Raw genomic sequence first — 13,623 nt, forward strand, 5'->3', positions numbered from 1 at the left:
ATTTATGTGATAGGCCTGTATTTAAAATAAATATTTACCATAAATTAAAGGTATCTTATATTATTAGATATGTTATTATAAAATATGTTTTAGTTAAAGAGTTATTAATACTTCAAGCAAAATGATGATATAAAACCTTGATAAAAAATGCATTTTTAAGTACTAGTTAGAAAGCACACATGAGAAGGGAATTTTTGGCCCAACATGTGAGGCTAGGATATATGGAAAGAAAAATAGAGATTCTTCCTACTTCTGTGCTTCTTGATTGGCTTGACTGTGTGGTAGTTGATTTCTAACACAAGGAACCCGAATTATTTCTTGGCTATTATCGGTAGGACAATCAATTAAACAAATCAAAGTTACACACAATTTATTACAATTGCATTACAACAAAAACTAAAGAGTATAGGAAAATATTGTTACTTTACCTCCATAAACATTGCAAATTATAATAGTAATCTATAGTTTTTTGTATTTTTTTTGTATTTTAGTCTCTCTCTTTTTTTTTGCTTTGGTTATTGTTTTTTTATATTTCTAATCTATTCCTTATATTATGTATTCATTGAGTTGATTGGAAATAAAATTTCATAAATTGTTTCGTTTCACTTTCTAAAAAGTTATTACAATCTCAAAAAAAATATTTTGATGTTGAATTAATGCTTGATTTTGTAAGTGTTTTTGTTTTTCATATAGTTACTTACAATTACATTGGAACAAAAACTAAAGAGTGTTGGCAAAATATAGAAAAAATATATATTTCCCCACACCCATAAACATTATGGATTGCAATAGGAATCCACATTGTTTTGTATATTGTTTTTTGTGTTTTTATCCTTGAATTTTTACATTTTTAATTTAGTTCTTATATTAGTGTTTATTGGGATTAGAGTTGATAATTTATTTTAATTTGTTTTTATATAGTTATCTAGGCATCGAAAAATATCTTGGCATCAGGTTAATATCGAAAAAATATTCTGACATTGTAGTGTTGTCTATTTTATTAACATTTAGTTAAATAAAAAATGGTTAAAAAAAACCTTGATAATTTATTTTAATTTGTTTTTATATAGTTATCTAGGCATCGAAAAACATCTTTGCATCAGGTTAATATCGAAAAAATATTCTGACATTGTAGTGTTGTCTATTTTATTAACATTTAGTTAAATAAAAAATGGTTGAAAAAAAACCAAGTTATTCAACTTTGTAGAGTCAATACCCTTTTTGTAAGTTTGACAGAGTAACTGAATTATCTTAGTTTGCGGGTTTAGAGGGTACCTCTTTTTTTTTTTAATTAAACTTGATTTGTGATTGTCTATTTTTTTTTAACATATAGTTAAAAAAATAGTTTCTAAGAAAAATATATTATTAAACTATAAAAAGTCCATGGATTTATTCATAAGTTTAGCGGATTTAACCTTTATTTTTTAATTCAATTTTCTATTTTTATTTCATCCTTTGATGTTGATTGATTGAGAATTGAACTTTAAAAAAAAAAAATTGTAAAGTTATCACGGTCTCAAAAAACATCTTGATATTAGGTTAATGATCAATTTTGTGATAATTTTTTTATCATATAGGTAAATAAAAAATAATTTTTTCAAAAATAAGTTATTAATATCATTAGAATTCATGACCCAATTAGCGAGTTTGACATGTTGACCTGGGTTACTCAATTCACGAGTTTGGCTAGTTTACCCACCAAACTTGATATGATTTTATTTTTTAAGTTTTTGAATCTTTATTTTTTTAATTGATTTTATTTTATTTTATTATTTAATATTGGATTGGTTGATAAATATATTTCATGATTTTTTTTATCTATTTTATTATATATTATCACTGTCTCAAACAAATATTTATTTTAGAGGTGGTGCTTGATTTTATAATTATTTATTATGTATTGTATAATGAAATAAAAATAATTTATAAAAATAATAAAAATTTTGAATTTAGTAGAGTTTATATGATCCATATCTTACCAATCCGGAGCATTTCCAAATTTACTAGTGAAGGTTGTAAATCTTAGGTCCACATATTAATTACTCCCGTCCTAGCCAATTCTTGACCAATTTAAAGGATACTTGCATGCAATTAGGTGCAAATTTTAATAATGAGAACCACTAAGATTACCATAGTCGTTTTTGTTAACTCGTAGCATGTTTTTGGATCAGTCAAATTCTAGCTCTGGAATCATTCCATGCCAAGTCGAGAATCAAAACAAATCATGAAAAGAACTGTCGAGCAATCAACAGGCGTTGATGAGGATCAACTTGATAATGCTGAAAGATGTCACCATGCATCAGTGAGAGCAATATTCGTACGTTGAAGTGAAAGGGCAGTGGACCTTAATAAGAAAGAGATCCGAAGAACGCAACCACATAGAGGATAACCCTAGTTTGGCGATGAAGACAAGCTACTTTCCTTTTTCAGGGACGGCCTCTGCGACCTTTTTCATCTGATCACATTCTCTTGAAATGATCTCAAACGAGGGCTTTGTTTTCTTTCTTCATGCGTTGTGATAATTTCAGTTCCTGAGGAAATTAAATTTGTTATATGTCCTTGCTTGGTTTTAATATGGGTATAGTAAGTTTATGTGGTTGCGGTTTGAGAAAATAAATCTTACAAAATATGTATTTTGTTAAAACTATTATAAAATTGATTTTTACATATAAAATAAATAAATAACAGGTTTTAAAAAATAAATTTAATTTTTACAAGATTAAGATTCCAATCACAATTATATAACCGAAATTATTTGGCCAACTAAATAAGATTTTCTCTATAATTAAAAAAAATAAAATCTTTTATAATATCAAACAGTTTATTGCGAAATGGGCCAAGAGCAAGCGGGGATGTACTCTTGATGCCTTGGATGAAGAAATTATTGAAGTCTATTGAAATTAATTGCAGAAATAGGGAATGCATTGTGGCACAATGAGACATAGCTTGGATCTTTGTTTTTCTCACCTCGCCCAGTGAATTAGAAAACAAAGAATTACAATCCTCAGAAATTTACCTGGTGCTTTAGTTAGCTGATGCAGTCATAATTATTCAAATAAGAAAAATAAATTAAGGTTTGCATTATTAATTAATGATTGCTAAGCACAAAATTATTGTCAAGACATCTTGTCTGCTACCGGCTATAGCCGAATGGCCAACCGTAATAATTGTTTTTTTTAATTATATTTATAAATATAAAGAAAAAATTGATATCCACACATCAAATCTTTTAAAAAATATTTTTGAAACATAAAAATAAATAAATATATTGTTATACTAATAAAAGGTATGGTGTCGATAATGCAAAAACAAACCCTTCAATGGAAAGGTGACAAAAATCCAAATATTATTGTCCTTCAGGCAGAAGTGCCCACTGTCCAGTTTTCTTTCATCAAATTATCCAAGCTTGGACAGGAATGCATAGCTCATCTCTTGTCATGCATGTCCTGCGTGGAGATACATTCATCGTCAATACTCCCACCTTGTACAATGAGGCCTGTTTCATGGTGTCTATTCTTCTCTAAAAAATGCTTGTTCTAAATAATTCATAGCTCCTAGCTATGCCAGAGACACGTATTTCCTTTCAGTTTCCAGACGTACTCTTTTGATATTTTATTAGTTTGTCCCAAGCGAGGGAGACTGACATGGTTTCTCTCCTGTTTTATTGCTTCGACATTATCAGCGTACTGAACTCTCTCTCTCTCTCTCTCTCTCTCTCTCTCTCTCTCTCTCTCTCTCTCTCTCTCTCTCGCTCTCTCTCTTAACATTTATGGGAGAACTGTAAGCAATTTTGAAAATAAATTTGCAAAATTACATATAAGATGAGCAACCAATAAATTATGAGGGGAATCTACAAGCCACCGCTCAACCTTCCCCAGAAAAGTCCCAGAGAATATGATCGAATATATAGATTGGCAATATCTCACCGTTACAATATAATGAAGTGTGGAAAACTTCTAATAGAAATGGATTTTCCTAGCTCGCTTTGATTCTTTGTTAAACTCGCAAAACAAGTCTCTTGTATATCTAAGTTAATTTTGAGTGTTTTGTATTTGAAGGATAATCAAGTAAACATTATAAAAAGAAGTTTTTTTTCTTCTCTAAATAGTTTTTTTTTATATATAAAAATTTTATATGGCTCACCCTTTCTAAGATGATAGTCTAAGGCCGCAAGACAAGTGATTATGCTTTTTCAAGAATTCAATTAGAGGCAGTACAACATGTGATTATGTTGAAAATATTATCATGAGCTTTGATTGGTTTAAAGAACGATGCTTGATTTACCATGTTTCTCCTTCAATAAAAATGATGGCATGAAAACAAGTAGAATTTATGAGATTTTGTGTGTGTAAGATAAAAATACATAAAAAGATTTAGATTTAGCCAAGTTGCATCCAAATAAGCGCATAACTACCTAGGTTGACTAGGTAAGTAGGCATAATCTATTTGAGTTGGATTAGATCTTTTAATCCTTTTATATTCATCTTGGCACATCATTTATGTACAATTCACGTATTGGCCATCGGACCTAAACTCAAGTCTAGCTCAAACCCAAAAACCAAATCTAACTTGTATATTTAAAGAGAATTTTGCTAAAAAATTAATTTACCTTTCTTTTTTTTTTCTCCCCTAGTGTAACTTTTTCTCTCAAATATACCAAGAATTAAGCTTTATTTAAACTTAAGCTTTTGAGTTTCAAGAAGGGTTGAAGAAGTAAGTGATTCCTTCTTGTATTGTTTTCGAGAAGGAAATTGATGGTTGAAGGATTAAAAAAGAGTTTAAAGGGTTTTTATTATGATTTGATAATTAAATGATTAAGAGATTTAATTAATGTTTTAGTATGTTAGTTGGCTTATAACGAACTGATTAGATTATTGGAATTATGGGGTTTTGGAAAAATAAGTCGTTTATTCTTAGATTTGTTAATTTGAAAATTAGCGAATTAGAATTTTAAAAATCTCAATTAACCGGTCAAATGATTGGTCTGAGTTAGCAACCAATTGGCTTGTTGTTGTTGATTGACAATTGATTATGATGACACTCAATCAACAAACCCAATAATTGATGTTAATTAGGCCTGTTAGATTCAATTAATTTGGAGCATGTTTGGGATCGATTAGGTGAATCAGTTCATCTTTATAATTTTGTTTTAGTCTCTAAGCTTAGGGTTGTAATCTTTTATGTTATTTTTTTCGAGTTGTTTTGAGTGTTTCTCTATATCTATATAGGTTTTGCTGATATTTCTACTAGCGATCCTCAATTCTGTAAATGTTTGTCTTTTGCTCTATTTTTCGAGTGAGTGAAATGTCTTTTAATATGAATGTAATATAAATAATTTATGTATATTGATTAGATAATGAGTACATTTGATTATTTCTTGAATAATTAGATATGTTGTTACTTTATTTTTTGAGTATTCATCTATTCTTGAAATCATATTTATATTTTGTTAAATTAAATTATATTCGATATGATATTTGTTTGCTTTGATAATTATGTGAATATTTATTATATTTTGATATCAGTATGCTTATCAGTAACTCTAGGCTAATAAAGAGTAATTAGTTTATATACTCATAATATTATGTATACATAGCTAATGAGAGAGACACCAACATATGGTGATTGATTATCTTACAGTTATCGGGGCTACAAATCTCGTCTATTATTGCAACCTTAGGGTTTTGACTATTATCTGAACCTGTGACTTTGTCTGATCTTTAACATGTATTCCATTACTATATGTTATTATGTTTAAAATATATTTGTGTGTATGTGTGTGTGTGTGTGTTTGTGTTTATTTCAATCTTTATATTTATAAATAGCTAAAATATATATTAAATGGTATTCTCTTACTGAATTGGTTGAACCCATCTCTCCATTTTAATATTATTTCAAGTTATTAGCTTTCGTTAATAAATTGAACTTTAATTGAGAATTCATGCTACTTTGTTTGTTAGTATGCATTACTTGTTTTTGCATGACTTTTTTTTTATTCTTTATGATTTGATATCTTAGACGCTTTAGTATTACACTATTTTTCATTCAGGTTTAGATTTTTATTTCAAAGATTGGATTTTATTTAATGTAGTAAGTATTTTGATTTATAAATTGTTTTATTGGTTTTGAGGAATATTTGAAAGATTATGAAATGCTATGTGAATTTTATATATATTTGTTTCATCATATGTATGTTTTGAGACTTAATATAGGTAAGATATTCTCGTGGCACATTTCTTGTATTGTCAGTCATGGACTCAGATGAAGGTCATGACAATTCAACCCTCAAGCGTTTCAAATAATGTATTTGAAAGGCTAACTTAGATGAAAAAAAAAAACAAAAACTTATATATGTTATCTATTTTTGTATTTGTTCATGAAAATTTTATCAATATTCTTGAAGAAAAATCATTGATTCTTTTAGAAAAAGTTAGTTTTAGTTTCTTAAGATAATGCTCAAGAGGAATTGGAGACACGTATAAAGACTTCAGGCTGGTTTTTCAGGATTTGTCGAAACTACATGGTAACAAAGACTTATAGACACACATGCAGAGTTATTGGAGATTTGTTAGGAGTCGTGGAGACTATGTGGGAGAGTAGTTTTCATGGAGATTTTTTGTGGAGACCAAATAAATTTTCAAGGAGAAATTTCATAGAGAAACAATACATCTTATTGAAAAATTCAAAAGATGGTGATACAATCTTTTGGAGATAATCGGGGATTATTTGATCTTAGGCAACGTTTCAAACCCAAATACACAATTTTCTTTTCCTAATTCTGATTGTTTTTTTTTTCACAAACTGGTGGAGGTAACCCCTACCTATTAATTATTCTATCTCTTTCTTAAATTTGTGGCACTCCTTGATATCATCCTTATTGTCACTGTAAAATAAACAAAACTTGCTTGGATTCCTTGTATTTGTTTTACCTTTTACGAGAGAAGGATATCACACAAATTCTTTGATTTGGATAGCAAATAACACCTCAACTAGTATAGTGGTCAAAGTTATAGTTATGAGCTCAAGGAATGCCAAATGATTATAAATATTCCTTTTTATGCTTTTTTTTATATGTTCTTGTTAAGAATTGATGGAATGGTAGAGACTCTACTAAAGTCTAAAAATATAGATGACCTTTTCTAATGATGCTAATTTTTTTTCCTTAATGTAATTTTCCACTATGTGTTTGAAGTTGAGGAGATTTTTATCAAGAGAGTGTATAACCTCTCCCATAAGGAAAATTCATAGACTCTACTAATGGGGGCTTTTGTCATGATGGGTTCAAAAAGCTTTTTCACGCTAAGCATTTCTTCATTAAACATTTACAGTTAAACACTAATTCATTCATTTTCTCATTGCGTAACAGTGAAGAGCTCTATAATGCTCTTTTTGGTAGGGATATATATGTTAAAATAAAAGATGAGTTTAGAGTTGAGATCTTGAAATTAGGGAATAAAATCAGGCTCTTAACACCATATATGTGTAGATCCACAAAGTATTGTTAGAAAAATCTTGCACATATCATCAATATCTTATATGACAAACTCTAAAATGCTTCTCACATTTTATATATACTCTTGAGGATCTGTGAGTCCCTTATAATTATTTAGACTAGATTTTATAGAGGTCATTGAAAAGTCGAGTGTGGTGGAGATTGATGTTACTAGATCATTTTAAACTCATCCCTCCATTTTAATATGATTTCAAGTTCTTAACTTTCATTAACAGGTTGAACTTTGATTGAGTGTTCCTGCTACTTTGTTTGTTAGCATGCATTACTTGTTTTTGCATGGTTTTTTTTATTCTTTATGATGTGATGTCTTAGACACTCGACTATTATAATATTTTCCATTCAAGTTTAGATTTGTATTTCAAAGATTGAATTTTATTTAATGTAGTACGTATTTTGAATTATAAATTGTTTTATTGGTTTTGAGAAATATTTGAAATATTTCGAAATGATACATGAATTTTATATATATTTGTTTCATCATATGTATATTCTGAGATTTAGTATAGGTGAGGTATTCCCGTGACACATCTCCTGCGTTTCCGGTCATAAACTCGAGATTAAGGTCATGACCCTGAAGCCTTTCAAACAATGTATTTGAAAGGCTTAATTTAGATGAAAAAGGAGAAAAAAAACAAAAAAATTACAAATATTATTTATTTTTGTATTTGTTCATGAAAATTTTGTTAATATTCTTGAAAAATATCCTTCGTACTTTTAGAAAAAGCTAGTTATACTAAATGAAAAATACTTTAAATAGCAACCATAATTGCTACTACAATCTCAAATAAACCTAGAATTTATAAGATTGTGAAAAATTCATAAGATTCCATATAGAAAAATATAAAAGATATATATACAATAACAAAAGAATAGGAGAAAATATATACAAAAATATATAAAAAAATACACAAAAATATCCGGGTTTTTTCATAGCTGGTTTGCGTAGGCATGCCCAATTGCTTGGACTGACTAGGCGAGCAACCCAGCTTGCCAAGGCTGATCTAGGCACCGGTTAGCCCTTTTGGTTTTTTTTTGTTTTTTTGTTTTTGGCTTGCTTGGCACATCACAGTATATACAAGGCTTCGAAACAAATTTAATTACTTTCGTATATAAGATTTATTTAAAAAATATTATTATTGTTATTATTATTATTAACAAATAAACTAAAATATTTAAGAAAAACATTATTCATCTACCAAATGAAAAGTGTTTTTTCATTTTAATCCCTGATCGAGTTTTTAAAAAGGATGACACAACATTTGGGGGACTAAAATCTAAATTGAAAAGGTTTGTTGTTGTTTTATTACTGAGACTTTACATTCTAAGCTTTTACATCAAATTCTTCTTGATTGATTAAAGGTTTGTTTGTCTCCATTTTTTTCCTTTAACTTTTACTACTTTACTTTGATATAAAGTATTAATAAAAAAAATGTTTGGTTAAAATTTTTAAAAAATAATTAAAAATGATTTTTATAAAAGCAGCTTTTTTCTATATATAAAAAAAGGTATAATAGCTTTCATTTTAGAGAGCATAGAAAATTATTTTTTTATATTAAAGGCTTTTTTATTTAAATAAAAGAATAAATAACTTTGAATATTTTAAAATTAACTAACTAATATTATTTTTATTATATACATGATAATTAACTCATATTTAATTACTTAATTAATAACCTTAGATATTTTAAAACTAACCTGAGATAATTAACTAATATTTAATTAACTTTTGGAATCTTAATTAAATTATCCTGTTGTTCTGTTTACTTAAAAAACTATGTAATGTTTGATTATTGGTTTTTTTTATTTATTTTTTAAAAATAATTCATCTATTTTTTAAAAATAAATTTATAATTTATTAAAAATTAAATTTTCTAACCCATGTACTTAATATATTTTTTAGTTTAAATAATTTTCCTAACATAAATTACAATAATTCATGGATACAGATTTTAGTTTAATGTGTTTAATCATCTGTAGCGAAGAGGCTCTACAGTCTACACAACTTTCTTGCGTGATCTTTTTGGGCCATAACCCGACCTAAAGCATTGCTTTTAATTCATCCAATCTAGAGAGATTCGAGGCCTGGTCTGGGCCTCTCATAGCCTAACAAAACAAAAGGAAGCTGCGAAATCATCCTCCACGTCATCATCCAATAATACGGGAGGAGAAGATTGATCTTCAAACGTGTCAAAATCCGAAAATCTTTGAGGCATCTCCACCCTCCACGTGTCCACGAAGAACCGCCTTTCAATCCCAGCAAACCTACAAAACGCACAAAATGAGGTCTCGAAGAATCTACCTCCTCTTTCTTATCAAAGCCAAAAGATGTTGAGGCAACTGGTATCCAAGAGATTGATCACCCAAAGAACTCAGATCCTGCCACGCTTCTATCACGAGAAGGTGATTGATCACTTCAACAATCCTCGCAACGTTGGTTCTTTTGACAAGAATGATCCGACGGTGGGTACTGGGCTTGTCGGTGCACCTGCCTGTGGTGATGTGATGAAGCTGCAGATTAAGGTGGATGATACAACTGGTGAGATTATCGATGCTCGTTTCAAAACCTTCGGTTGTGGCTCCGCTATTGCTTCCTCCTCTGTTGGTATGTTTGTCATTTTACTTCCAATTTCTATTTTTGGTTCTGTTCATTTTCTTTTCGAATTTCTAGGGCTTTTATCAATTTATTATGCTGAATGTTAATTCATTTATTGATTTATTCGTAGATGTGAATATGTGGTGCTGATTTTTGTGTTGTTTTTTCCAGCTACTGAATGGGTGAAAGGGAAACAAATGGAGGAAGTTATGACCATCAAGAACACGTGAGTTTTTTTTTTTATATATAACTTCTTGTTATTGCGTGCTTTTAATTATTAATAATTATTGCCTGGGTGGGTTCTAACGTTTCAGTTTAGGGGGGAAAATCTTGTGCATGGTTGTTTTCTTATAGTAGTAACAATTTTGTGCGTGCTTAGATTGTTGTGTTGATTTTTTTTTAATTTTCTTTTACATATTTAGTGCGAATTTAATGGAATCTACGAGTATAACATAAATACCAAACCGAGGAAGTGAGTGTGAGCATAGTTTTTGAGGAACTTCGAGGACTACTGGATTTGTATAATGTCCTAAGTTTTTGAGTCTAGTCCTGTTTTCATATGTTATAGTATATGATTTGTAGAGTGTGGTTGACATTTGAAGATGGTGGATGCTGAAGTGAGAATCGGTATTGGATATTATGTGCATTGGTTCTGCCAATGTATTTGCATAATTTTCAGTTATTGCAGCATACAAAATTTTACTGGTTTTATATTAAACTCAAGAGTTGTATATGTTTGAGATTTGTAGAGTTGTCTTGAGGTTATCAGATTGTGCAATTTCTTATCCAGAGGATGATAGTTTTATGGACCCTACTTTTCCAATCTTCTGAAATTTGGCCTTGCTGAAGGTTAGGGAATTATGACTAGAACACATCAGATCACTTCAGCGATACGAAATTGCTTTCAAAAATGTGGAAGATGGAAGAGTGAATAGCACCATCACAGTTGAAGTGTATTTGCAGTCTAGTGACATGGGATCCCTCATCCCTGTTTTTTACCAACAACTTACGATTCTTCATACAATTCAAGTGGCATCATGTAGGCTGACCTTGTCTTATCAAGCAAGACTACTTTCGCATTACTATCCTTGAATACTCATGACCAAAGTTAAACCATTTTTGACATTAGCCTTGATTGGAAGCATAAAGAGGTTTAATAAATGTTGTTTTGTGCACTTATGACTGGGAATATTCATAGTTGGTAATCAATTAGGCATTGAATCTGAGAAAAGTAATGTCGTGGTCATCTTTCTCTGGTCATAATCCAATGCAGGTATTCTTGGGAGACATGATGAGGATTGTATGATGCTCTTGTCATGTGCTTGTTTGTGCTGTCAATTTCTTCGAATGAATTTTATGATTTAGCTATGAGAAGAGGTTCATGGTAGATTTTCACGTTATTGTTATTCTGGAATATTATTATAGTATTTGGCATGGTCTTATTTCCTTGACAAACAGGACTCAGTTTATTTTCATTTTGTTTTTGGTTAACCAGATTGCTATTCTGATCTTATGAACTAAACGAGAAAGAAAGTCTCGATCCTTTATTGTATCAGATCTTAGGTGCTTTCTGTTTGTGAACAATAGAAAACATTTTTTTTCTTTTTATATCTTTGAATTTACGCAAAGTACGTGTGCATGAGTGAATGGTTCTGTCTCCTCTTTGGTGCAAGTTTGGGCAGCTGAAGAATGCTCTTCTCCTCTTTTTTCTCCTCCTAATTCTTCTCCTCTTTTGTTTTGTTTTGTTTTGTTCTTCATTTTTTTTCTGGAAAAAGCCTTTCTTTTCATTCTATAATCACAACTCTCTTTTTTATTAACTTGTATAAATGCATAAAAGGACATGCATGACCATGCACGCACACCAAATCACTAGTGTAAATAATGCCACAGTGACCAACAGAAATGTATAGATGGAAACATGAGATGGCCTTTCTACAGTGAGTTTGAAGGGGGAAAGAAGGAACTTATATTTGACGCATGCATGACACGTTAAATCATTACTGATTTCACAATTGAAATAATAGACTTCAAGTGTTTTGGTCTTAGAAAATGTAAGGGGCCTCATATGTTAGAGACAGAGAAGGACTGATTCCATGAAGGAAGAGAAAAATTATAGATGTACACTAGTTGTTGATAATTTTAGGTTGAATGTCTTGTGTGTTGTCATTGCATCCATGTCCATGTAATAGGTAAAGGGTAGCAGTAGGGAATGAAACGACATTAGTCTTTCCATTTCTTGTTATAAAATGGTAATGACTTGTTTTTATAGTTGTTGATAGTTTTTTGTTTAATTTAACATGCTTGGTACCTTCATAGCTTCAGTAATAGATTTTGGTTCTGCCTTTTTTCAATATATAATGAGGCCCCACCCTGAAGTTTTATAGCGCAACATGATTTCTTAGCATCATGGCATCTGTATTTGCAGGGAGATCGCAAAACATCTTTCTCTCCCACCAGTTAAGCTGCACTGCAGCATGCTTGCTGAGGATGCCATCAAGGCCGCTGTGAAGGATTATCAAACCAAGCGTACAAAATCAAATGTTGATTCAGAGGCGGAACCTGCTATGCAGGCTGCTAAAGCTTGATGATGTGCAAGAGTAAACGATGATGAAAATATCTATAGACGAATCTTATCAAGTAGTTGTAATAAGAGATTGTACCTGGTCTAAAGATGTTTTGCTTTGGGTTCAAGTCCTTCCCAAATGACACTTGTGAATCTGACGAGTGGATATGGTAGTGGCAGCGTGATGCTGTTGTGTTTTCACGCGTACAAGGTGTGTATGTTCCTTGTATAAAAATATTTCCTTTGCTATCATTCTTGTTTGTGGTTTGTTGATTGGTTGGTAGAATTTGATCGATTGGATTATGCTCCTCATTCAAGCACTGTTCTGCAGCGATCAGCATTTATCGTTTCTCACTGATTTTAATTTTAGTTTAAATCCCAGCACAGTTGTCTTTATATGGACGCCTATGATGCGTGGAATTATTGAAGCATTGTGTGTGGCTAGCTTCTGAGTTTTCATTGCAATAGTTTGCTCGATGATTTAACTTTGTTTTTAATATATACTAATTTTTCAATAACTAGTTTAAACTATGCTGAGTTCATATATTTTTGTTATAAGAATTCAAAAAGATAATTTTTAAAAATCATATGAATGCTTCAATTTTTTCCCCAAAAATAACAAAGAAATGAAGAGAATTTTCTCTTTCTTTCTTTCTTGCAATGTAGGTCAACAAGTGTTTCAATTACAAAAAGAACTATATTGTGGGAATATGATAAACCAAAATCTAAAATTAGTTTAACTACTTTATATATAGTAATATTTATAGTTGAACTTAAACCTCCAAAGAAATAAAACTATTTATAACTTAGTGTGTACTGTATCCCGTTGCTTTTTGGTTTGGCTGATGAATATTTCTTATTTTGGTTCAAAAATTTTTCTTTCAATTATATTGAGGCCTAACTGCATCATATTTTTCTAGAATAGGTGAAATTAAAAGATAGAGAATCAAAAAA

General features: G+C 30.0%; 1 protein-coding gene across 1 annotated transcript; it reads left to right on the plus strand.

The window, feature by feature from the left end:
* The first annotated feature begins 9,792 nt into the window (after positions 1–9,792).
* Positions 9,793–13,065, plus strand: LOC105108776 (iron-sulfur cluster assembly protein 1-like). Its single transcript, XM_011003226.1, has 3 exons — positions 9,793–10,115; positions 10,278–10,332; positions 12,532–13,065. Exons 1-3 carry the CDS (start codon positions 9,839–9,841, stop codon positions 12,689–12,691), a joined length of 492 nt encoding a protein of 163 aa, XP_011001528.1. The 5' UTR covers positions 9,793–9,838; the 3' UTR covers positions 12,692–13,065.
* The last annotated feature ends 558 nt before the right edge of the window (positions 13,066–13,623 follow it).

This window comes from Populus euphratica, unplaced genomic scaffold (genome assembly GCF_000495115.2).
Source record: "Populus euphratica unplaced genomic scaffold, PopEup_1.0 scaffold198.1, whole genome shotgun sequence".
NCBI lineage: Eukaryota > Viridiplantae > Streptophyta > Magnoliopsida > Malpighiales > Salicaceae > Populus > Populus euphratica.

Bases quoted from the DNA above. Each gene is read 5' to 3' on its own strand.
- LOC105108776 (XM_011003226.1), top strand. From the start codon at position 9,839: ATGTTGAGGCAACTGGTATCCAAGAGATTGATCACCCAAAGAACTCAG. The intron at 10,116-10,277 runs GTATGTTTGTCA...TGTTTTTTCCAG, and splicing joins TATTGCTTCCTCCTCTGTTG to CTACTGAATGGGTGAAAGGG. The intron at 10,333-12,531 runs GTGAGTTTTTTT...CTGTATTTGCAG, and splicing joins GTTATGACCATCAAGAACAC to GGAGATCGCAAAACATCTTT.